We start from the raw sequence: 26940 nt of genomic DNA on the forward strand, positions 1-26940 counted from the left end.
TAGAACTGCCACATGGCCACCGTGTGGCATCGCATGGCCTTAAAGTTAGTAGGAATTAGAATTGTTAAGTAAGATCATGGAGAATTATATAGTGTTCGATCACAGAGGATTATATAGTGTTCGAAGGGTGACTGGTTGGCAACCTCAGCCTCGGATCCCGACCTCGGCGTCTGCTCGACCTTATGTATCAACTTCATCTCAATCTTAGATCTCGACCTCAGTGTCTGCTTGGCCTTATGTGCCGACTTCATCCCATCCTCGGGTCCCGACCTCATCTCAACCTCGGATCTTGACCTCGAGTCCTGACCTCATCTCAACCTCAGGTCCCAACCTCGACATCTGTTTGATCTTAGGTGCCGACTTTATCCCAGCCTCGGGTCCCGACCTCAATTCCTGACCTCGACATCCGTTCGGTCTTATCTGCCGACCTCATCTCAGCCTTGGGTCCCGACCTTAGCATTTGCTTAGTCTTGTGTGCTAACCTCATCTCAACCTCGGGTCTTGACCCCAGCATCCACTCAGTCTCATTGTCAAGCTGAGTCTAGGATATCGATTTGCTCATAAGATCAGGAAACTCTAAGACTATTTCTCCCGGAGAACTAGGAAAATATCTCTGGAAGATATGGAAAATTGGAGCATGTATATTGGAAGCCTGCACGTCAGCCTATTCGTTGACTGGTGGTTTGATCATACACGATATTTGGCTGGAACATATATATTTATTTTTCTTTCTTATAATGTGTTTATCCATGATCCAACTTTATTATGCATACATGATTTTGACACTAACCGTGCATCTTCATATCCCACAGGACATGAGAAAGGACTGAAAGTTGAATCCAAATCTTTGACCTATAAAGATCAAGACGTGAGAGATTGATCACGAAAGTAGTCCAAAACCTCACAAGGGTATCATTGGCTATCACATAGACTAATAGGTTTATCCCGATTCAGCATCACGAAATAGGGTATGGCACCTAGAAGACCGTGGGGCATCGTCACAGGAGTCTCCCTAAGAAAGCGATCACTTTAGTAAGGTCGCAATGAAAGTAGGTGTCACATTTTGATAGGCACGCCATTATAATTTCAAAAGTCTATATCGGTGTCTCAAGATAGACCATCTGCATACGTATAAACATTGAGGTAAGAAAGTAAATACTATTTAGAGTATCAACAGTCATTATGGCAAAATTGAAATCTTAAAGTCGTTTCCCAAAATCAACTTCCTCCTAACATTGCTCGTGTTTTCTCGATTCATTTTATTTCTTTCTCAACTCTCTTAATTTCCGATTGTCTAGATAACTTACTTGCGATTCTGACTGGTACTTGATGTTACAGTCCCTGAGGATTAATTTTTTTATTACTTGACGACCCAGTTATGCACTTACGATTTTCGTCCATCACTCAATCAGGGTTGTGCCTAGCTATTAGACTACTCTTAACCCTAGAAAGAAGAGACACTCTTCACTACTTTTGTGCTAGAGTCTCTCAGCTTACTTATTTGGTACTTTCAGGACTTACATTGTCAAGTGTCTGATTCAGCTCTCTGCTGACCCACTAGAGACTTCCATTCCTTCTAATGTCTGGTCACATGATCTACTAGGTCTTTTCTACTGCATGGTACCTACCAAGTCTTCCACTACCTAAGGTTTGGTCACCTGATCCACTAGGACTTTTTTTTTTAGTATATGATCACCTGACCTATTAAGACTTCTTTCCTTATTAAGTTTCTTGCACCTGCATACTCGACATACACATTAGATCCACAAAATCTAACTTTAAATTTGTCATACATCAAGATATAGGTTCAATGTAGTGCTCCATGCACCAACAGATCCCTTCACTGCTAACTCTCAATTACACTTCAACTACCATATATCCAGTCAATCATGACTCACTTGAATTTCTTTACAACCAAGCATCTAATCAACCTTGGCCTATTTGACATCGTGCTCAACCATCAAATATATTAATCAAATATCAAAACTCAAATCAAACTTGATAAGCTTGATCAAAGGTTGATTGCATTAACAACTTTAGCATATATGAACATTCAATATTAGCAGATATTTTCATTTGTAGGATCAAGAGTTATTCATCCCTTGCATCTAATACTTCAGTTTATGATCTTCAATCCTTATATTAAGTCTTGTTGTGACTCGTTCGAGCAATTTAAAAAGGTAGGGAAGTGAGCTCCTCTTTGACTACACTGTGATTGGGCTCTTTCTCTAACTCACATGCTTGTAAGTGGTTGATAGAGTTCGAAAGGTTGCATTAGCTCTAAACCCACATTCTTCAAAATGTTCTTTCATTGATGAAAAAGACTACTTAAAATAGCATTGTTCAAGATGTTTGTTAGCTCTAAGAAAATGCATTGGAGAGATTTCCATTGTTGTTTGTCCAATAATCCTTGTTGTGATAACAATAAAACCATCACGTGTGCTAAAGAACTTAGATCTCACCAAATATCTAAGATACCACATGATAATAGAGATTTGTAGTCATGTTAAGAAATTAACGCTCGTGTTAAGTTATTTAATACACATATATGGTTGATTAGCTTTAGTACAAGTCAGAAATTATTAGTGAGAGAGCCATAGAGATAATCACTTTGTGTGAACACTTATTTTGTAATTATACTATTCAATATATCTAATCTTTTTGTTGATAATCTTATTATATTATATAATAATTGTGATAAAATTCTAAAAAGTAATATTGTGTTAGCAGTTGATAGATGTATAAGATGACACTAATACATACAAATAGAACTATTAAATGTTTATGATCATAACAATATTTATATGTTTTCAAGATATCATTGAGTTCGTCGTAACACTTTCTCGATTTACCTTTCACAGATGATTGTGGAGCCGACCGTGTGGAGCCGCTAAGGTGTTTGCAGAACAGGATATCATTGAGTTGATTATGACAGAACAGATTTACTAAAGTGGACAATAGTCGAATCCCGATAAAATCGAAGTAATGCCCTCCTTTATGATGGTCAATTGCAACTTCTCGATTTACCTCTTCACATATAATCATGGAACCGACCGTATAAAATCGTTAGGATAGCGGATTCCACCTTTTGCTGAAGAAGTAAATATGGATATTATAGTAAAACCCATTACTTTTTATATACTTGGTTCTTGTAAAATTAAAACCAACGAATCATTTGAAGTCTCCATTTAAAAAGACCACCATACTTGAGTGTAAAAACCAAAACTTGGTTCTAGCTTTAGAAACAGCTTGGTGTGATACAGTATTTAATAGGTCCTTCAAAAGACCACAGAGCATCCTTAAGGACAGAGTTAACTAATACCATGCAAACCTTGTATTAATCTGCAGATGAACAAGGTGGAACAAGCATTTAATAGGGTATTGAACCTATTTTCATACAATAATCCTCAGAAAGAGTATTCATATTTCAGGTAGTCACTAGTTGGTACTGTTTATTTCATACGGAGGCAATACCCAGCAGTGGGCCTTGCACTACACATACATAAAACTCACATTGTTGATTTCATATATAGGAAATACTTATTGACATTAACTGAGCACTCGATCCATTTCAAGCATTTTCGGCAGGAGTAAGCTGGGTGCTTTTGACAGGAACGTAAGCAGGAACAGAGGCATCGTCCCGGTGGATAAACAATCCGTAAAATCCGCCTACAGTGACCACCCCAGACATCAGCCACAGCATGACAGCTAGTGGCAGTGGCATCACCGCCGCCACACGCCATGCAAAGGCAACATTGAGAGTAGCAGCAAGGACCCAGATTGCCACCTTCAGCTGCCCCCTCCTCTTCGGTGGAGAATCCGGGCCAAGATTGTCGAACATCTTAAGGCAAATAAAGAGGAGCAATAAGTCTGAGTAAATAAATGCCGAGAAGATCAGTGCTGAAGGATCATGACGTGAGTGATAAGCAGACTCCACAGCATTGACTGTGAGGAAGACGAGGGCGAAGAATGGAAGTAAATTGAAGAGCCTGGTTAGCCAGCTGGGACTCCTGCTATCGAGTTGTTTGGATGGAAATTCATTCTTAGGCTTCATCTCCGTTGCTGCTGCAGTCTCCATCTGAAATAATAAAATGACAGCCAAAGTAGGAATACGGAAAAAAGTGAAAAACAACAAAATGAATAGTTTCTCGAACAAATGATGGATACAACCCACTGGATAGTAGTATGATTGATTCGAGATTTGATGCATCAAAAAATACAAAACTAGGTGCATTTTAGTGAGAGAGTGAAAGTGAAAGCAATAGCAATACAGGATCAAATTTATGCATAGGAAATAAATCAATGATGTATCTAATACAGGATCAAATTTATGATCAACAATAAGGCTAAAAGTTGAAATTGAGTGTCAATGGCAAGCGAAGGCTAACCTGAATCCAACGCAAGAGCCATTGATTCTTACTTATTGTCGGAAAGATTCCTACAATGCAATGGAAGTCTTCTATAGAGATCGGGCAACAATTTGTATCTTCGTCTCAATGGGGAAAAGTTCAAAGAAAAAGAAGAAGACCAAAGTCAAGATCTCATTTAAGATGCCCAAATCAAATGAAGTCTTCTCTTCTTATACCAAGTCCATCTTGTAGGGACCATCAACTATAAAACCCATAATCGGTTAACAACCATTAATGTTAACAAACCGATTATTAGATCTACACATTTAATCCACATTCATTTATATAAACCCCCTTTCATGCTACAAGTATTAGATGGGTTTAATTTCCTTAATGGCAATTAGTTGTTTGTGTTAATCAAGTGTAAGCCCATCTTATGGAGATTGAAGTCCACCTAAGCCCACCCATGTGGACTTAATTAAGTCCACCCATGTTGACTTAATTGAGCTATACTTGATCTCTTATACACCACACAACCCCTTAATTGAGCTCAACATGCCAAATTTTATGGGTTAAACTATAGGATCGTTAGGAGTGCTAAAGGGGGGATGAATAGCGCTTCCGTTGCGTTTTCACATTTTTCGATAAAGCTAGTAAAATTTTGCGTATAAAGAATAGAGAGGGCAATGGAAATAACACAAGTACACAAAGATTTACTTGGTTTATAGCCACAGGCTACTACTCCAAGGCTCACGATCAAGAAACTATTTCCGACGGACAATCCACTAAGCAACTCCCCTTCTTACGAAGAAGAGTTAGGCGCTTTACAAAAACAAGATCGGTAACACGGATACCGATTTAGAATTTAAGTACAGAAATGTAAAACACAGTTATATCGAAGAATGTGTAGACGTTGATGTAGCTCCTCGGTGTGACGACAGTGCTTCGGATGATCTTTCTTCATGCAGACGGTCGTCGTTAGGTCACAGATTGATGCTTTAAGGGCTCTCCCTCGAGGCTCTTTTATTGAGTGTGATTCGGGCACCTCCACATTGTTCGTCGATCCACTATCGACGTTGTTGACTCGGCACTTCCAGACGCCTGTATCCCTTTTCAGGTGTCTCTATGCTGACGTGGAGGTTCCGAATCAACCTTGACTCCCCAACGCCTTATCCAGATCGAGGATGCCTGGAACCTTTCGGAACGCTTGGAAGCTGAGGTGTCTCGACCACTGGGATTGCTACCTCACCACTTCACTGGCCCTGTTTCGTTGACATCCAGTCGCCTGGAACCAATCCGGGCATCTGGAAGTCTGATTGCCTGGATCTAGATAAGGGCGTCCGGAACACAAAATTTCAGCCTCTCCTTTCTTGTATTACAAGTTAGCACAAAACACAATAATAACAGGAAAGAAATAGTTTTCCAAATTGTTTTGGTCTGGACTTCGAATTTTTAGTGAAACTCTAGGTCAAACCAACGCCTATTGTTCCCCTTACTCGGAGAAACGTGTCCCCAAGATTTCCACCGCTAGACATTCAGTCCTCCAGACTTGCCTAGTCTTCCACTTGGTGCACTTGATCCGCCAAATCTTCCTGCCTAGTGATCCTGACCAAGATTTCCTTGCACAGTCCTCCAAACCAGCTCTTCCCATCTACTCGAGGATTTATACATGACACAATCTGAGGATTTTATTGATCCAAAGAATAGTAGAAAGATATGTAAGTTGCAAAAGTCTATTTATGGATTAAAATAAGCTTTTAAAATCTTCGATTTGATGATGCAATTAAAGAGTTTGATTTTATTAAGAATGAAAATAAATCTTCTGTCTACAAAAGAATTAGTGGGAGTACGATCATCTTTCTCATTTTGTATGTAAACGACATACTTCTCATTAGAAATGATGTCCCTATCTACAGTCTATAAAAACAACTTAGAAATTGTTTCTAAAAAAAGATTTAGGTGAAGCAATCTATATTTTAGGTATTAAAATCTATAGAGATAGATCTAAGAGATTGCTTTACCTGAGTCAGAGTACATATATTGATAAAGTGTTTAATCATTTTACTATGCAGAATTCTAAGAGAGGATTCTTGCCAATGTCACATGGTGTAAGTCTTTCTAAGGCTCAATGCCCCTCTACTAAAAAGAAGAGAGACCACATAGATAAGATTTTTTATGCGTCTGCTATTGGATCTATCATGTATGTCATATTATATGCTCGTCCTAACGTCTTGTATACATTAAGCATGACTAATAGGTCTTAATTAAATCCAGGTGAAAGTCACTGGACAGCAATTAAAAATATTATTAAATATTTGAGAAGAACTAAAGATTAACTTTTGATAAAAGAAGGTGACGAGGAGCTCGTTGTAAAGGGTTACAATGATACTAGTTTTCAAATTGACAAGGACAATTCAAGATCGCAATCAGGATATGTATTTTGCTGAAATGGTAGTGATGTGAACCGGAAGAGTTCAAAATAAGATACAGTTGTTGATTCTACTATAGAGGTCGGGTATATTATTGCTTCTAATGCAACAAAAGAAATTATTTAGATCAAAAATTTTATTACAGAACTTAGTGTAGTTCCTAGCATAGCTAACCCAATAGACCTCTATTGTGATAATAACGGAGCTATTACACGGGCTAAGGAACTCAAGTCTTATTCAGCGATCCAAACACATACTTCAATGACTTTATCTTATTCGAGTGATTATCGATAGAGGAGATGTGAAGATATGCAGAATACCGACAAATAACAATATTGCAGACCCACTGACCAAGACTGGAAGTATGATGATCACAGTATGTCATTAAATATTAGATACTTCGGTGATTGACTTTAGTGTTAGTAGAAGATTGTTAGTATCAGCACTAAGAATCAATCATAAGATGATTGATTTGGGCCTTTTGTATCATATTCTAATAAAAGATAATATTTTATGTTTATTATATTTACTTTAAAATCTGTGCAAATTTAAATAAATATAATAATATCCTATAGTGGTAGATTCGGTTCTATGTTATATTAATTATTTGAATTGATTGTAAGAGACTATAGACACTACTCTTAATTATCCCTAATCAAGTATTAATATACAAGGGCAATATTAGTGTATTAAGACTAGCATGTAGGTTAATTGATGATTTAATTTTACAAGTTATGGATATAAGATATTCAATTAATACATGAATATATATTAGAGAATATGTACCGAATGATCCGCCATAAAAATATTTTATGAATTATTATACGAGTGTTATGAATATTCTCATAGTGACTATTGATATAAGCAATCCTCTAATCTGAAGTCACTACGGCTCCCTACATAAGAAGTTGTGTACTTTAATATCAACAAATCACCTATAACAAGGTTGATTATAAAGTCATTCATTGGGTATATAATAAGCTATGCAGAGGGATATGAGTAGATGAAATTTGTCTCTTCCATATAACGGAAGTAATGTTTGTGGGTCCCTTGATTAAGTAGGACTACTAAAATATATGGTCATGCTCAAGTAAATCAATATGAGATATTGAGTTTATTTGGTTACGTAAATCTACTTAAAGATTAAGAAACACATAAATTGATAAGAGCATGATCCTATCTGTACCTTATAAATCAATTTAGATGTTATGGACAAAATGACTAAGTTATACAATAAAATAGTCATAAATAGATTAGATCGAATCTACAATATTCTTGTCACTTGAGTAGCCATGATGCATTGCTAAATGTCACTCATTGCTTGTATCTTTAAAATAAGATTTTAGAGTCACTGCCAACGTTACAAGAACTTATTGGATCATGTACATAAAAAGCGATCAATTTTAGAGTTTAATTTATTTTAGTATGACTAAAATTAACTAAGCCTAAGTTTTAAGTAATGTGTCTTGGATCACTTGTTGGATTAATGGGTTAATCTAATTAGATCTTAAACTTGTTAGATTAATGGATTGATCTAATTGGATCTTAAACTTGTTAGATTAATGGATTGATCTAATTGGATCTTAAAACTCATTGAATTAATGGTTTAATCAAATAGGCCCAAATTACATAAAGCCCACATAACACGATCTTATCTGATAAAATCGTATAAACCCTAAAAGTTAGGTTTTGGATCTCAACTTAAATAGTAGCTAAAACTACGACGTTGAAATAGATATTTTCAATTTTTCTCATGAGACGAGCGGCTAGGCAGCGTGCTCGTGAGACTAGCGGCTTGGCAATGTGCTCGTGTGGATACTTTAGAGGCGCGAACAAGTTGATCGTGCTGAGATAGACTTCACTCTCTAGATTTGCAAAGGTTCTGCATATCTAGAGGTAAACTTTCTAGACCAACGATTAATCAAAATTCGCATGGATCTCTAGTGGGTTCCTTTTTCCGTTGTGTTTTATATTGATTTTCACATATGAACCCAACACTATCATGATTTGTGTCGACTCAACCTCAAATAAAAAACAAACTAAAAATTTTTGTTCAAGTTTGCCAAAGCAGCAGTTAATTATCAATTGGTAAGTCATATAGTTAACTATTCAAATCCCAAACCTCAAACCATGAAAAGAATAAGGGGGTGTTTGGTTTGTTCTTTTTCCGTTTTTATTTTTTTATTTTCTAGAAATTGCTGTTTGCTTTGTATTTTCCAATCTCATTTTCTAGAAAATGAGAAGTTATTTTCTAAGAAAATAGAAAATGACATTTTATCATTTTCTGTGGAGAATGAGAATTGCAACTAACAAACCGAAAACATGAAAATGCGGTGAAAACGTGAAAACGTGGCGAGGGGAGCGTTGTAAGACCAACAAAGGTGAGAATTAATGCCATCTGTTTCGATCCCCTTCCTTACCGAACATTTCCATCTCCCCCTCTTTGCAACTGGTCTGCCGGCCGATTTGTCGCCATCTCGAATCGAAGCACTAAATATTTTAAAGACCACCGGGAAACTGTCGAGCCTCAGCAGCAGCACGACCTTGGGGGAGTCCGCCGTCAGCAGCGTCAGCGTCGAGGAGGTGTTCCGGGAGGGGAGGATCCTGGAGGCGCCTAACCTTCGTGTCTATACCTTTGTTTAGCTCCGGAGCTCCACTAGGAACTTCAAGCCCAAGTTCGTTCTCGGAGAGGGCAGATTCGGGAAGGTGTACACGGGTTGGGTGGAGGAGAAGACTCTCAATCCTTCAAAGAGCGGCGTGGGCACGATGGTGGCCATGAAGAAGCTCAACCCTGAGAGCGTGCAGGGGCTGGAGGAGTGGCAGGTCTGAGATACTCTTTCTTTCTCCCCTTGTTCAATATCTACTATTCCTTCTTTTGCTTCTTTATATTTGCGATATATAACTCCTTGTGGATTATTGAAACTTCAACTTTTATTGCAATTTGTAGTGGAAATCTGAATGAAAGTAATGCCCAATTTGTAGATTGTTTCAAACAAGTATACTTTTTTGTTGGATATTGTGGCTTCCAAATTAAATTATGCCATTTGGTTTAATTGTTTTGGGAGTTCTTGTTAATGAATTACTGCTAAATGTGTTTGCAGTTAGAAGTGAACTTCCTAGGGAGGCCTTCGCATCCAAACCTTGTCAAGCTCTTGGGATACTACTAGGAAGACAAGGAGTTGCTCCTTGTCCATGAGTACATGTCATCGGGCATAACACACGATATCGATTTCAAAAGATAGGGAATACTGTTTATGTGGCGTATTTGTCTTTTTATTAAAAAAAACTATTTTGTTTATAATTTTTCATATTAACAAATCAAACACATTTTCTAATTGTCTTTTCTAGAAAATAGAAACAGTATATCATAGCAAACACATTTTCTATTTTCTAAAAACTAGATCAGAAAATAGAAAAATAGAAATAGAAAATGGAAAACAGAAAATAGAAAAAAAAATTCAAACCAAACGCCCCCTAAGGTTTTTATTTAGGGTATTTCAATTGACCAATGTCGTGGTAATCGACTTGGGCATAAAATAGAACAAACAGAATGTTACTCTTCGATCTAATTTTGGGAATAGTCAACTGATCAATTGACTCAAAAAGCAATCGATTGATAATCTCAGGCAGTTGGCTAGTGTGCAATTAAAAAACAAGAATAGAGTTATTGATGTGACATCAACTAACAACAATGATCTAAAAGCTAGGCTATTGTGTAAGTAGTCATTGATGCTGGTTAGTAGTCGATTGGCCGACGAATGCAACATAAAACAAGACTAAATTAAGTTAATTGATGGCATACCTTTAGTCGATTGATCTCAACCTTGATTTAAGGAACTATAACAAAGCATGAAGTTGCAAGAGATTCTATTATAGGGGTTTAGAAGCACAGGAAGACTACTGACTCCTCATATTCTTGCTTTCAAATTCTCCTTATACTAAGCTCTCATTGTTCTTCATTTTACTCTCTTATCATACTCAAAATTCTCATACTTGTAAGAAGAGAGTGTAAAAGCTTGCAAGAGATTTCTCCACCTCCAGAAGAATTCGAATAAGGAGAAAAGCTAGAAGTGGTTTGAGGAGTGATCCATTTTAAGGATCATAGTTGTGGAGTAGGGGTCGTGACTTAAGTAGACTAGTTCGAGTTAATCCACTCAAGTCCAAATATCATTTGATATTAGATTGTTGAGCAGAGTGAAACTGATTGGATAAATAAATCGAGAGGGGCTGGGTTTAAAGGGAGTTGCTTGGAGATCAAGGGCCCTATTTGAGACTTTGAAAACAACGACAGTGGCCAAGCTTTTTTTTGTAAAGCCAGAGGCTTCTTTGGTTTTTCCCTACTTTTTCTCCTCCCAAATAAAATTCAACAAATTTGTAAGTACCTTCAACTAAAAAAAATCTAGAGTTGACTGAAATAAGAACAGAAGCGTGTAGTATAATAGAAAAATAAAGATTTTCCAGTTGCAAATCCCATGACTTCACAAAATCCACCATCTGCAGAAGTAGATCATATATTGCAAAGGGAACTAAATTTAGAAGAAAAAAAAAGTAACAAACTATTGAATCAGAAGAAGTCACGATAGGGAAAGATCCAGCTGCAGATCCAAGGTGAATCAACACCTCGGTTGTCATAATAAGGAATATTTTTGCAGCGAACTTCTCATATATCTGATACCGTGAACAAAAAAAACTTAAGGACAGGTATTGCAAGGACCAAAGAGATCACTCGTCAAATCACTAAATTGGACAAGGATAATGAACAACATCTTTTTCATCTGTATAGCGAAACCATTTGAACAAATTATTCGACTGCGGAAGATATTAGGTTAACGATCTTACTGTTTGCTTGATTCTCGAGGGAAGAAGATGAAGGCGTCGATGAAGGAAAGTGCTGCTGCGATGCGGAGATAGGAAAGTCAACCAAAGTTTGCGTATTCCCGAAGAAATATTAATTATTCTTGTCGCATTATCAAAAGGTCTATATTCTACAGCGGTGACAGTGATGGCGTGGTTTAATACGCTAAAAGAAATATTCTTTTAAAAATGTTAAAGTTGAAAGAGCATCTTTCGTTCCACTATAAATACCTTTAAATTTATAATTCAGATACGAAAGAATTAAATAACACTCGAATATGCCTATGCGATAAAAATTATTATAAAAATATATTTTTTTATAAACAAATAAGATTGAAAATTAAGAGCTCATTTTGACTACTTTGTACAAAGTAACACCATCTTATAGTTGTTTTGTACAAAACTACTCTATTTTAGAACAATTTCGATCAATCTGGATTAAACATACTTTAAGACAGTGCTCTATACAAAGCGGTTCCAATCCAAAAAAAAAGCATAGAGGGGTCATGCGGCACAAATTTGCCACCGTATCTGACATCAATGATGAATCTTCTTTTCATGATGTGTCAAAGATCTATGGATCAACACATATAAGAGGGCTCACTGAGAGTTATCCTAGAGAGGCCCCTTCAATACTTAAGTTATTATGTGATCGAGGAACATAACAAAACAGTAATGAAGAAGAAGAAATTTGGATTAGAGTTACAGTTAGATATCACATCTCTCATATAACCATTAGTTGTGTTATTTCTAGAAAATTATGCTCCCAACCCCTAATTAGTTATTGGATCTTGGGTTTGCAAGTTGTAGATTATCGGTTATGTGTGGGTTATGCTCTAATATAGTCCACGAGTAACTCAACTATATCACCATGGAATATCAAGGGTTTTGGCTTTTGGTATTCCATAAAATTAATTTTCCATTAATCTCATATTAAGTGATCATGCAACCTCCTCTTGATTAATTCGAATTAGCCTGTGTGACTTGAGTCCAACTCGAGTCTCACTCAATCCGAATTGACTTGAGTACAATTCGAGTCTAATTCAATGAGTTTACCTTGAGTCTCACTCAATGAGTCTAATCTATATTAGACTCAATCCAATAGCCCAATAATTCATCACATGAATCATCTCCAAATCACATGTTCTAAGTGTGTGACCCAATAGGTTCTCGTAACGTTGGCAATGTCTTTAAAACCATTTTAAAGATATAAGCAATGAACGGCATCTAGCAATACATCATTACTACCCAAGTGACGAGAATGTCGAGATCCGATACAACCTTTCCGTGACTACTATCTTATATGACTCAGTCTTTCTATCCTTGATATCTAGATTGATCAATGAGGCATAGACCGTGTCATCCTCTTATCAATCATGTATTTATTGATCTCCAAGTAGACTACTCAATCAAATAAGCTCAATATCTCATATTGACTTATTCGAACATAATCATGCATTTTTGCAGTTCTACTCTATCAAGGGGCTCATAGATATCACTTTCGTCATATGGAAGGGATAAATCTCATCTACATCACTCACATCCCTCTGCATAACTTATTGCATACCCAGTGATCACCTTTATAGTCACCCTGTTACAGGTGACGTTTGACAAAGTCAAAGTATACAACTCATTATGTAGGCTAGGGAACCATAATGACTTCAGGTCTAAAGACTATTCATACCAATAGTCACATGAGAATGTTTATGACACCCATATAATGATCCATGAAACATTCTCATGGCGGGTCAATTCAGTACATAATCTCTAACATGTACCCATGTGTCAATGTGATATCACATATCTATGACTTATGAGATTAAGTCATCAATTGACCTACATGCTAGTCTCAATGCATTAATATTGTCCTTGCATATTAATGCTCGACTAGGAATAGTTAAGAGTAGTGTTCTATATATATTTACAAACTCTCACTATCAATTCAACCAATTGATATGCTGTAGACAAGAACCTACTACTCAAGGATACTATTATATTTATTCATATAGCACGGATAAGAAATAAATATAATAAACAAACCTTGCCTTTATTAATAAATATGATACATGTGTTCCCTAAACAATCATCTCATGATTGGCACTAAGAGCTAACACTAACAAAGACGACCAAGCGCAATATCATATTGATGATACAAAAGGGCAACGACAAACGCAAGCCAAAAAGTAAGGGTAAAATCCAAATCAAAGACAAGATAAAGTCTTCTGCATTGAAACCTAAAGAAGGGGTAGCTAAGGAAGGAGCATACTTCTATGGTCAAATAGGACAATGGAAAAGGAACTACAAAGTATACTAGAGGAATTAAAAAAGAAGAAAGAAAGTGAAATTTCTACCTCAAGTATTTATGTTATAAAAGTCAATTTATCTACTTATTCATCATCGATATTAGATACCGGATGTGCTTCTCACATTTGTACTAATGTGCAGGATCTAAGAAAAAGTAGATCGTTGATAAAGGACGAAGTAGACCTATGAGTTAGCAATGGTGCAAGAGTTACTGATATAGCTGTAAGATCCTATTTTTTAAGTTTGCCTACTGGACTTATTTTGAAACTTGAGGATTGTTATTATATGTCTGCTTTAACTAGAAATATTATTTCTATTTTTTGTTTAGACAAGAAAAGTTTTTCATTTATAATAAAAAACAAATATTATTCTATTTATTTAAATGACTGACATATTCTATTATAATGCACAATTAATGATTAAGCTCTATATTCTAGATCTTAAAAGCTCAGTTTATAACATAAATGTAAAACGGTTAAAATCCAATGATTTAAACCAAACATATCTCTGGCACTGTCGTTTAGGTCATATAAATGAGAAACACATATCTAAACTATATAAGGATGAACTTTTGGATTCATTTGATTTTCAGTCATATGAGATATGCAAGTCTTGTCTACTATGTAAGATAACTAAAACTCCTTTTAGTGAACAAAATGAACGAGCTAATGAATTGTTAGTACTTATACATAGTGATGTATGTGACCCTTCAATATAACAGCTAGAGGAGGCTACTAATATTTTATTATTTTTACTGATAATTTTAGTAGATATGGTCATGTGTATTTAATGAAACACAATCAAAATCCTTTAAAAGATTCAAAAAAATTACAAATGAAGTACAAAATCAACTTAAAAAAGTATTAAGATACTTCGATCAGATCAAGGTGGTGAATATCTATGCAAAAATTTCGTGATCATCTAGTTGAGTTTAGGATCATATCCTAACTCACTCCACTTAGAACACCACAATGGAATGGTGTATCGGAAAGGAGAAATCATATTTTGTTAGACATGGTACGATCAATAATGAGTCATACAGATCTTTCTTCTTTTTTCTGAGGACATACTCTAGAGACGGCTGCTTTCACAATTAACTATGTTTCATCTAAGGTAATTACAAAGACACCTTATGAGATATGAATAGGGAAGAGTCCTAAAATGTCTTTCATGAAGATTTGGGGTTGTAAGGCTTATGTTAGACGACAAATCTAAGAAAAACTAAGATCCAAATTAGATAATAGATATCCTAAAGAAATAAAAGGATATTACTTTTATAATCCTACACAAGACAAAGTATTTGTTGTTAGAAATTGTGCTTTTCTAGAAATAAAATTTATTTCTAGAGGAACTAGTAGGAGAAAAGTAGATCTTGAAGAAATTTGAATTACAAAAATCAGCACTGAGACTTTAATAGAACCTGAACAGGTACCACAAGGTATTATGGATCATGAACTTATTGCACCATAAGAAATTCTGGAACAACAACCTATTTGAATAGAACAAGCTCCACATAGATCTAATAGGATACGTCATCAACCTGAAAAATATTCTCTTCTCTTGTCTAACCACAGTGATATAATACTTGTTGATCAAAATGAGCCTACATCCTATTAGGATGTTATAATGAGTCCAAATTCTGAGACATAGCTTGAGGTCATGAGATCTGAAATACAATCCATGTACACCAATCAAGTATGAACTCTGGTTGACCCACCTGAAGAGATAAATCTCATTGGGTGTAAATGAGTTTTCAAGAAGAAAACTGACATGGAGGGGAATGTGCATATTTTTAAGGGTGATTGGATGCTAAAGAATTCAAGCAAATTCATAGAATAGACTATGATGAAACATTTTTATCAGTTGTAATGTTTAAATCTATTCGGATCATGCTTAATATTACAGCTTACCATGATTATGAGATCTGGCAGATAGATGTCAAAACTGCATTCCTTAATAGAAATTTACTTGAGGATGTGTATATGACACAATTTGAGAGTTTTGTTGATCCAAAAAACACAAAAGGTATGTAAGTTGCAAGAGTCTATTTATGGATTATAGCAAACTTTCTAGAATCTTCGATTTGATAATGCAATCAAAGAGTTTGATTTTATTGAGAAAGAAAATGAATCTTATGTCTACAAAAGAATTAGTGGAAGTACGATCATCTTTCTCATTTTGTATGTAAACGACATACTTCTCATTAGAAATGATGTTCTTGTCTACAGTCTGTAAAGACAACTTGAAAAGTATTTCTTAAAGAAAGACTTAGGTGAAGATAAATCTATAGAGATTACTTTACTTGGCCTGAGTTAGAGTACATATATTGATAAAGTGTTTAATCATTTTACCATGTAGAATTCTAAGAGAGAATTCTTGTCAATGTCACATGGTGTAAGTCTTTCTAAGACTCAATGCCCCTCTATTAAAGAGAAGAGAGATCACATGGATAAGATTTTTTATGCATCTGTTATTGAGTCTATCATATATGTCATATTATATACTCGTCCTAATGTCTCGTATGCATTAAGCATGACGAGTAGGTCTCAGTCAGATTCGGGTGAAAGTCACTAGACAGCAATTAAAAATATTCTTAAGTACTTGAGAAGAATTAAAGATTATTTTTTGATAAATGAAGGTGATGAAGAGCTCGTTGTAAAGGGTTACAATGATGCTAGCTTTCAAACTGACAAGGATGATTCAAGATCGCAGTCAGAATATGTGTTTTGCTTAAATGGTGGTGTTGTGAGCTGGAAGAGTTTAAAGCAAGACACAGTTATTGATTCTACTACAGAGGTTGAGTATATTATTACTTCTAATGCAACAAAAGAAATTGTTTGGATCAAAAAGTTCATTACAGAACTTGGTGTAGTTCCTAGCATAGCTAACCCAATAGACCTCTATTGTGATAATAACGAGGCTATTACACAGGTTAAGGAACTCAAGTCTCATCAGCAATCCAAACATATACTTCGATGGTTCCATCTCATTCGAGAGATTATCGATAGAGGAGATGTGAAGATATGCAGAGTACCGATAGATGACAATATTGCGGACCCACTAACCAAGGCTTTGGCACAAAAGAAGTATGATGGTCACACTAGATCATTAGGTATTAGATACTTTAGTGATTGGCTCTAGTGCTAGTGAAAGATTGTTAGTGTCAGCCCTAAGAGTCAATCATGAGATGATTAATTTGGGACTTTCGTATCATATTTTAATAAAAGATAATATTTTATGTTTATTATATTTACTTTAAAATCTGTGTAAATTTAAATAAATATAATAATGTCCTAGAGTGGTAGATTCAGTTTTATAGCATATTAATTATTTAAATTGATTGTAAAAGACTATAGACACTACTCTTAATTATCCCTAATCAAATACTAATATACAAGGGTAATATTAATATATTAAGACTAGCATGTAGGTTAACTGATAACTTAATTTCACAAGTCATGGATATAGATATGAGTTAATACAAGAGTATATATTAAAGAATATATACCGGATGATCTGCCATGAAAATATTTTATGAATTATTATACGAGTGTTATAAACATTATCATAGTAACTATTGGTATAAACAGTTCTCTAATCTGAAGTCACTACAGTTCCCTACATAAGTAGTTGTATATTTTAATATCAACAAATCACTTATAACAAGATTGAGTATAAAGTCATTCACTAGTATGCAATAAGTTATGCGGAGGGATGTGAGTGATGTAGATGAAATTTATCTCTTCCATATAACGAAAGTGATGTTTATGGGCCCCTTGATTAAGTAGGACTACTAAAATATATAATCATGCTCAAGTAAGTCAATATGAGATATTGAGTTTATTTGGTTAAGTAAATTTACTTAGACATCAAGAAACACATAGATTGATGAGAGATGACACTATCTATACCTCATAAATCAATCTAGATGTCATGGACAAAAGGACTAAATTATACAATAAAATAGTCATAGACAAATTATGTCGAATCTACGACATTCTTGTCACTTGGATAGTCATGATGCATTACTAGATGTCACTCATTGCTTGTGTCTTTAAAATGAGATTTTAGAGTCACTGTCAATGTTACAAGAACCTATTAGATCATATACACAAAGAGCACATTGATTTTAGAGTTTGATTTATTTTAGTATTACTAAAATTAACTAGGCCTAAGTTTTAAATAATGTGCCTTGGATCACTTGTTGGATTAATGGGTTAATCTAATTCAGATCTTAAAAAAGATTAATGGTTAATCTAATTGGATCTTAAACTCTAATTGAATTAATTGGATTAATGAGTTAATCAAATAGGCCAGTTTTACATAAAGCCCACATAACACGATCTTATCTGATAAAATCGTATAAACCCTAAAAGTTAGGTTTTGGATCTCAACTTAAGAGGTAAACTTTCTAGACCAACGATTAATCAAAATTCGCATGGATCTCTAGTGGGTTCCTTTTTCCGTTGTGTTTTATATTGATTTTCACATATGAACCCAACACTATCATGATTTGTGTCGACTCAACCTCAAATAAAAAACAAACTAAAAATTTTTGTTCAAGTTTGCCAAAGCAGCAGTTAATTATCAATTGGTAAGTCATATAGTTAACTATTCAAATCCCAAACCTCAAACCATGAAAAGAATAAGGGGGTGTTTGGTTTGTTCTTTTTCCGTTTTTATTTTTTTATTTTCTAGAAATTGCTGTTTGCTTTGTATTTTCCAATCTCATTTTCTAGAAAATGAGAAATTATTTTCTAAGAAAATAGAAAATGACATTTTATCATTTTTTGTGGAGAATGAGAATTGCAACTAACAAACCGAAAACATGAAAATGCGGTGAAAACGTGAAAACGTGGCGAGGGGAGCGTTGTAAGACCAACAAAGGTGAGAATTAATGCCATCTGTTTCGATCCCCTTCCTTACCGAACATTTCCATCTCCCCTCTTCGCAACTGGTCTGCCGGTCGATTTGTCGCCATCTCGAATCGAAGCACTAAATATTTTAAAGACCACCGGGAAACTGTCGAGCCTCAGCAGCAGCACGACCTTGGGGGAGTCCGCCGGCAGCAGCGTCAGCGTCGAGGAGGTGTTCCAAGAGGGGAGGATCCTGGAGGCGCCTAACCTTCGTGTCTATACCTTTGTTTAGCTCCGGAGCTCCACTAGGAACTTCAAGCCCAAGTTCGTTCTCGGAGAGGGCAGATTCGGGAAGGTGTACACGGGTTGGGTGGAGGAGAAGACTCTCAATCCTTCAAAGAGCGGCGTGGGCACGATGGTGGCCATGAAGAAGCTCAACCCTGAGAGCGTGCAGGGGCTGGAGGAGTGGCAGGTCTGAGATACTCTTTCTTTCTCCCCTTGTTCAATATCTACTATTCCTTCTTTTGCTTCTTTATTTTTGCTAAGGTTTTTATTTAGGGTATTTCAATTGACTAATGTCGTGGTAATCGACTTGGGCATAAAATAGAACAAACAGAATGTTACTCTTCGATCTAATTTTGGGAATAGTCAACTGATCAATTGACTCAAAAAGCAATCGATTGATAAGCTCAGGCAGTTGGCTAGTGTGCAATTAAAAACCAAGAATAGAGTTATTGATGTGACATCAACTAACAACAATGATCTAAAAGCTACCAGCTATTGTGTAAGTAGTCATTGATGCTGGTTAGTAGTCGATTGGCCCATAACTGCAACATAAAACAAGACTAAATTAAGTTAATTGATGGCATGCCTTCAGTCGATTGATCTCAACCTTGATTTAAGGAACTATAACAAAGCATGAAGTTGCAAGAGACTCTATATATAGGGGTTTAGAAGCACAGGAAGACTACTGACTCCTCATATTCTTGCTTTCAAATTCTCCTTATACTAAGCTCTCATTGTTCTTCATTTTACTCTCTTATCATACTCAAAATTCTACTTGTAAGAAGAGAGTGTAAAAGCTTGCAAGAGATTCCTCCACCTCCAGAAGAATTCGAAAAAGGAGAAAAGTTAGAAGTGGTTTGAGGAGTGATCCATTTTAAGGATCATAGTTGTGGAGTAGGGGTCGTGACTTGAGTAGACTAGTTCGAGTTAATCCACTCAAGTCCAAATATCATTTGATCTTAGATTGTTGAGCAGAGTGAAACTGATCGGATAAATAAATCGAGAGGGGCTGGGTTTACAGGGACTGGCTTGGAGATCAAGGGCCCTATTTGAGACTTTGAAAACGATGACTGTGGCCAAGCTTTTTTTGTAAAGCCAGAGGCTTCTTTAGTTTTTCCCTACTTTTTCTCCACCCATATAAAATTCAACAAATTTGTAAGTACCTTCAACTATAAGAACAGAAACCTGTAGTATAATAGAAAAATAAAGATTTTCCAGTTGCAAATCCCATGGCTTCACAAAATCCACCATCTGCAGAAGTAGATCATATATTGCAAAGGGAACTAAATTTAGAAGAAAAAAAAGTAACAAACTATTGAATCAGAAGAAGTCACGATAGGGAAAATCAAGCTGCAGATCCAAGGTGAATCAACACCTCGGTGGTCATAGTAAGGAATATTTTTGCAGCGAACTTCTCATATATCTGATACCGTGAACAAAAAAAAACCTAAGAAGGACAGGTCTTGCAAGGACCAAAGAGATCACTCGTCAAATCACTAAATGGGACCAGGATAATGAACAAAATTTTTTTCATCTGTATAGCGAAACCATTTGAACAAATTATTCGACTGCGGAAGAATATTAGGTTAACGATCTTACTGCTTGCTTGTTTCTCGAGATAAAGGAGCCAACGGTGGAAGAAGATGGAATGCGTCGATGAAGGAAAGTTGCTGCAGCGAGGCGGAGATAGTAAAGTCAACCAAAGTTAGCGTCTTCTGGAAGATATGGACAGAAAACAATTAATTATTCTGGACATATTTTGAAATGGTCTATATATCTACCACCGTGACAGTGAGGCGTGCTTAGGTAATACGCCAAAGAAATATTATTTTAAAAATATTAAAGTTGAAAGAGCATCTTTCGTTCCACTATAAATACCTTTAAATTTATAATTCAGATACGAAAGAACTAAAGAACGCTCGAATATGCCTACGCGAACAAAATTATTATAAAAATATATTTTTTTTATAAACAAATAAGATATAAAATTAAGAGTTCATTTTGACTACTTGGTACAAAGTAACGCCACGTACAAAACTACTCTATTTTAGAACAATTTCGATCAATTTTGATTAAACATACTTTAAGGCGGTGCTCTGTACAAAGCGGTTCCAATCCAAGGTGATTTTAAAATAAAAATTTTTTTATACAAAATAATATTCTCAAAACAACTAGAGTTTCATGATAAAAAAGTATAATTTTTTCTATTTAAAATGATAACGATACTCTAAATAATATTTAGAACATACAAAAAAAAATAAAAAAATTTCCTTATTATATAGCTAAAAATGAACAAATGATCTAGTATTACATTAGAGCTCAACAGCAAGATAAAAACCACAAATTATAGTTGGGAAGCATGACTGCTTATTGTAGTTGTACTATGGCAAGTAAAAAGAGGAGAGGGAAATCCTCATAAAAAAATTCCTTTAGAATGTGTTTGGTTGAGGGTTATCCGTGATTACCTTGGTTATCCATCCAAAATTATCAATTAAAACCTTGTTTGATTTAGGTAATTGGTAATTTTTAAGTAATGTTTCATGTCTGACACGTCAGCATACGTCAGCAAAAGAGGACATCCAACTCGGAATTAGAAAATCAAGAAAAATTAAGGTTTTGCTTGATTCCGGGATTAAGATAATTTTCTTTACAAAATTACCCATTACCTACGGCGAAACCCTCCGCGAGCAAACCCTACTCTCGTCCCCGATCGCGCAAGCGAAACCCAGCGCTTCTCCCCCGATCGCGCGCCTAAGGCCGAGCGTCTCCGGTTTTGCTCACCGTGGCAGCTTAGGTCGCCGATCGCTGGCGGCATCCCAGGGTTTCGGCACCAGCGTAGGCGCGGCGGTGCGTCTGGTGGGCATGATCGCAGAGCCCAGTGGCGGCACAGCGGAGAAGGCATTGGTGGTGCTGGGCAGCATGGCTGCGATCCCGGAGGGAAGAGAGGCAATAGTGGATGCCGGCGGCATCCCAACATTGGTAGAGGCGATCGAGGCCGGACCAGCAAGGGGAAGAGAATTCGCTGTGCACACCCTTGTACTGCTCTACGCTGATAGCACCCAAAACCGCGGTCTCTTGGTCAGGGAAGGTGCTATTCCGCCGCTGGTAGCCCTTTCGCAGTGCGGTTCCTCCCGGGTCAAGCTTAAGGTACGCATGCGCCACCGCAACCTTCCTCTGCCTCCAACTCCTCCAAAGCTAAAACATGTTTGATGTTTTATCTCGCAAGCAGAGACGCTTCTCCGATACTTGTGCAAGCAGCGGCAGGACATGGCGAGGTAATATGATAAGGTACATTGTTCTACACTGTTTTGGTGTATATCATGTATGACAATACTTCCCGTTCAATCACTGACTTTGAGTTTCTTAGTGCCATATTGATGTGTTCAAAAGTTTCTGATGTTGTTCTCGAAATTCATTTGGATTGTAATATTGTTGTTTTGTTGGAGTTACCATCCAGACTCTGCTGCTGGATTGTTGATTGCATTTACATCGAATTGATGACTTGCTCCTACACTTTACAATTAAGTGCAATGGTATCACAATGACCTAGTTTGTCATGCCTTAGATGGAAGAAATGCAGAAATTATGGATTTGCTCAAAACTTTATCTGCTGAGAGATGTATGCTCTAGTGTTCCTTCTAGTAGAAAATTATAAGCAAACAGCTAATCGGAAAATGATTGGCAAAAAATGATTTCAATTTATGGAAACTAATGTTTTGTTGTTACATGCTAAAAGTTGATGAAGTTCAATATCACCTTGATTTAAAAAAAAAAATCTTTGTGCAAGGTGTGTGCATATATGCCATGTAGTTTTTCGTATGTTATACTCACAATTCAAGAATTTACAACTTTTAAACAGTATTTTAGTATTGTGTTCCAGTGCCAAGGACAATTCACTAGTATATGGTGCTTCTATGTTAGCTTGTTTAATTGTACAGAATTTAGGGGTGTTATCGATTCATGTTTATTCTTCCTCAATAACACTTGCTGATACAAGTCATTAATCATGGTGGTATTGCTATGAAGCAACTTTGTTTTTTCCTTTGTTGCAGGGACTTATATTGATAAGAAATGGTCATTCACTGGAACTGTGTCAATTAGAGGCCGCATTTTGGCCGGCACATGCCATAGTGCCAAAATGAACAGAACCATTATTGTCAGGAGAAACTATCTTCACTATGTGAAGAAATATCAAAGGTGCATGACTGCTTTACCAATGATTCCATCTGATAGAATGTGAACTTGACTTGCAATTTTCATTTACAAGGTATGAGAAGAGGCATTCCAACATCCCAGCACATATTTCTCCTTGTTTCCGAGTTAAGGAGGGTGCCCATGTTCCTGCTGGATCTACTAATGGTGGGGGCAAGAAGGCTTTTGTAGTTGCTTGAGACGGCTATTTTTGGAAGTGAAGATGCTGCAGTTGAAAAGATTTATGTTACAGAGCTACTAGATTGTTTCAGAACTTTGTGCAAGAATTTTAGTTGTCATTTTGATATGTATTCTTCAATTGATTGAATTGGTCTGGCAGTTTGATTCTGCATTAAACTGCCTAGATTATTTATGTTTAACAAGCAACTAGTTGAACCAATATTAATTGTAGCTCCTCAAAAACAATATTATTGCTTACATATTACGTCATAAATTGGTTTAACAATCGTTGATAATAAAAATTAAAAAGTAAAATATGAATATATTCTTATATAAGTATCAAAATAAATACAATGATCTTACAAACGCTATTATCATAAAACCAATTTATAAATATCTCTAATTTTTTATTTTATTGTTAAAGTAAAATATTATATATTTATTTTATAATAATTAACAATGTAGCACCGCCCATCTCTAAGTTAGCTGCCTCTCCAAGTTAATTTTTAAAATAATTAAATATTAAATTAATTTAATTATAAAAAATGATTATAATTGAACTAGGGGTAATATAGTAAAGGTTGAAGTAAGTAATGTATTAAAACCTTCAAACAAACAAAGTTTTATCTCATTACTTAGGATTAAACCAAACAATATTAAGCTATGTTGTATTCCCTATAACCTTGGTTATGTGATTATTTGATAATCACATAACCAAAGTAATCACGGATGCCCCCAACCAAACGCACCCTTACGGTATTCACTAAAAACTGGATGGAAATAAGATGGATAAATTGTGTTATCTAAAGTGCCACTGCCAACATCAATTGATCAAATGACTAGACAATGAATTAAAAGGGCTAATAATACTATTAGTGCATAACAAATGCATGTGATTTTACAAAAATACAAGTCCAATTTAAAAGAGGCTTATTCCATCCAACTGAAAATGTTGTAACAGGAAAAGTTAGTTGATGCTGATGAATTTTATAGTGGTAACATTTTGAAAAGCCAGAATTTTTAAGGGATTGATCCGCAAGATAACATATGGTTATAACATTTTGACTAGTCATTTAGCAACAATATCAATCAACAAAGAATCAAAGCATCTCTGATTAATGAAACTAACTAAATAAGGAGTGATCAAATCATGAGCTTCTTAGAATTATCCAAAGTTTCTATTGAAATCATTTTTAGGAAATTGTTAGCTATGTGGATATACACAGAGACGAATACTAGAAAAAGAAGTATCAAAACAATGTTGTGAAAGCAACAAACACCCTGTTGAATTTAAGATCATAATATCCTACTGAAATAGATTTGTAGTACCTGTCAAAACATAATTCAATCCCTCTGGTGTAGATGTATCTGCAGCTTCAGCGATGTTATCAAGATCCCTCTGAAAGGATCGTGCCATGCCTAATAGGCCAACCTACAAAGTTCAAAATAATGTCTTGCAGTGTGAGTGTTTGTATGAATTAAAAGCACATTCTTCATCAATAAAATGCCTATGTAAAATCCTTATTCCAGATTATTTTTTCAAGCAACTTGTTGAGACACTCAGACACAACAATGGTTATCTGCTAACGCTTACAAGGAAACATGAAATTTTCTTGTCAAACAACAGAAAAGCGAGTGATATCTAATCTGCTGCAACCGTATTTTGGACGACTTCATTTCACAAATTAAACACCATGACCAATCTTATCACTGCCAAGGTATGAGAGGTTTGGGAGATTTTGAGATTGTTATACGATTGACCATTGGATATTATGGTACTTATATTCTTGTAAATTGTTGCTTCAAGTTTAAGTGAATTAATCTATTCCCACACGCTTCGAACCATAAAAAGCTATTGACGTGATTGATATCTATTGTAACTTGTAAACGTAATGGCCTATGAGAGTGCCGCGAAGGCCCCAGAAGAAAGGGTTTATGGAAATAAATGAAATAGAGCCTAACCAATAAAGCAAGAGGTTGTACCACATTAACGAAGAAACTCCAAGGAAGAGGATGCCCATACCTGAAGCTTGATGACGCTGGTCTTCTACGTAGCCGTTAGGATGCTTCCATCACTGTCCCTGTCCGAGAGAAACCCACAGGGAAGAATCAGAGCAGCAAACCCTATCATAAGGAGGAAGAACCCCAATCTCGCACCAAAAGTCGACCCAACGTAGAACCCACCTTCGAACGGAGATAGCGCATAATAGGGCACTGAGTAAAAGAAACTCGAGCTGGGAGGAGCGGAATAGCTCAAAGAATTTAATATTCTTTGAGAACTAATAATTAAAAATTAAAAATATGAAATTTAATTTAAAAATTAAGGCTCTATCAATGCCCTGGTTGTCCTGGCCCAGGGGCGGCCCTATATGGATCAACACGGCCCTATATGGATCAACACGTATAAGAGGGCTCGCTGGGAGTTCTCCTAGAGAGGCCCCTCCAATATTTAAGTCATTATGTAATCGAGGGAAATAACAAAATAGTAAAGAAGAAGAAGAAATTTGAATTAGAGTTAGAGTTAGATATCATATCTCTCTCATACAACCATTAGTTGTGTTATTTCTAGAGAATTATGCTTTCAACCCCTAATTAGTTATTGGATTTTGGGTTTGCAAGTTGCAAATTGTGGGTTATGCCTCAATATAGTCCACGAGTAACTAAACTAGATCTGCGTCATATAGATTGGACTTGTTAAACTAGAAGGGGATCTTATCCCCCAGTCTAGTCTGTGTCGGCTTAAAGCATAGGCTATTAAGGCCTATGCGGCCCCAATTTAATTGGCCCCGTGATTTTAAATATTTTAATATTATTTAAATTTATTTTTTTAAATACCTACTTTTAATTTTAAATTATTTTAATTTTATTTGTTACATATTTTTTTAAATTATATATCTTATTTGATATGATATATTATTCACGGTTAATATTATTAGTAAATTTTTACAATATAAAAATATCAATATTTCTATTGCATTAGATTAATTGAAATGACTTATTTCTTTTTTTTAATGATTATAAAAAAAATATATTCATATCTACTATGATTTCTATCAAAGAAGTTATAAATAAAATAAATATAGAATCAAAATTTCATGGAAAATATATAATTAGAAGAAATAAATATATGAGAATGAAACTAATGAGGTAAAACTTTCATCCGAAGAATCTTTTAAAATTAATTATTTTAATTATATTTAATATGGTAAAAAAAAATCAGAAGCTCCTAGTCGAGTGCTTTCAGAAGATGGATGAGCAAGTGCTTCTTGCCTTCTCCATATTGAGTGAAGAAATTCCTACTTAAAGTCTACAAAAAGTCAGAGGGTGTCGATCTAATCCCAGTGAACATCTTTTAATGCTTAAGTGATGAGAGCAGAGAATAGTAGAAATATAGCAGAAAGGATATAGAAAAATATAATGGAAATGTATGGAATGTGAGCATGACCCTCCCTTTGGATTATTGTCCTTTTTTATACTTTTCATGATGTAACG

At 35.5% G+C, this 26940-nt stretch overlaps 2 protein-coding genes across 4 annotated transcripts in view; both read right to left on the bottom strand.

The window, feature by feature from the left end:
- The window catches only part of LOC141842899 (actin-depolymerizing factor 1), a 10170-nt gene extending 4873 nt beyond the window's left edge, over positions 1-5297 (bottom strand). Inside the window, exon 1 of the mRNA XM_074730883.1 lies at positions 5289-5297. The gene's annotated coding sequence lies outside the window, so the exon portion shown is untranslated. The remainder of the gene's footprint in view (positions 1-5288) is intronic.
- LOC141842898 (uncharacterized) lies at positions 3312-20815 on the bottom strand. 3 transcript variants are annotated; one of them, XM_074730881.1, is made up of 3 exons: positions 20677-20786; positions 11618-11672; positions 3312-4078 (listed from the first exon to the last, which is right to left on the bottom strand). In XM_074730881.1, exon 3 carries the CDS (start codon positions 4076-4078, stop codon positions 3572-3574), a length of 507 nt encoding a protein of 168 aa, XP_074586982.1. In that variant the 5' UTR covers positions 11618-11672; positions 20677-20786; the 3' UTR covers positions 3312-3571. The 3 variants fall into 3 exon arrangements, with proteins under 3 accessions (XP_074586982.1, XP_074586981.1, XP_074586983.1); XM_074730880.1 differs by lacking the exon at positions 11618-11672 and having other exon boundaries at positions 20677-20815; XM_074730882.1 differs by lacking the exons at positions 11618-11672; positions 20677-20786 and adding an exon at positions 11336-11425.
- Positions 20816-26940: the final 6125 nt, after the last annotated feature.

Source organism: Curcuma longa, chromosome 12 (assembly GCF_044706935.1).
Source record: "Curcuma longa cultivar G26 ecotype Majalengka, Jawa Barat chromosome 12, ITB_CL_G26_1.1, whole genome shotgun sequence".
Lineage (NCBI taxonomy): Eukaryota > Viridiplantae > Streptophyta > Magnoliopsida > Zingiberales > Zingiberaceae > Curcuma > Curcuma longa.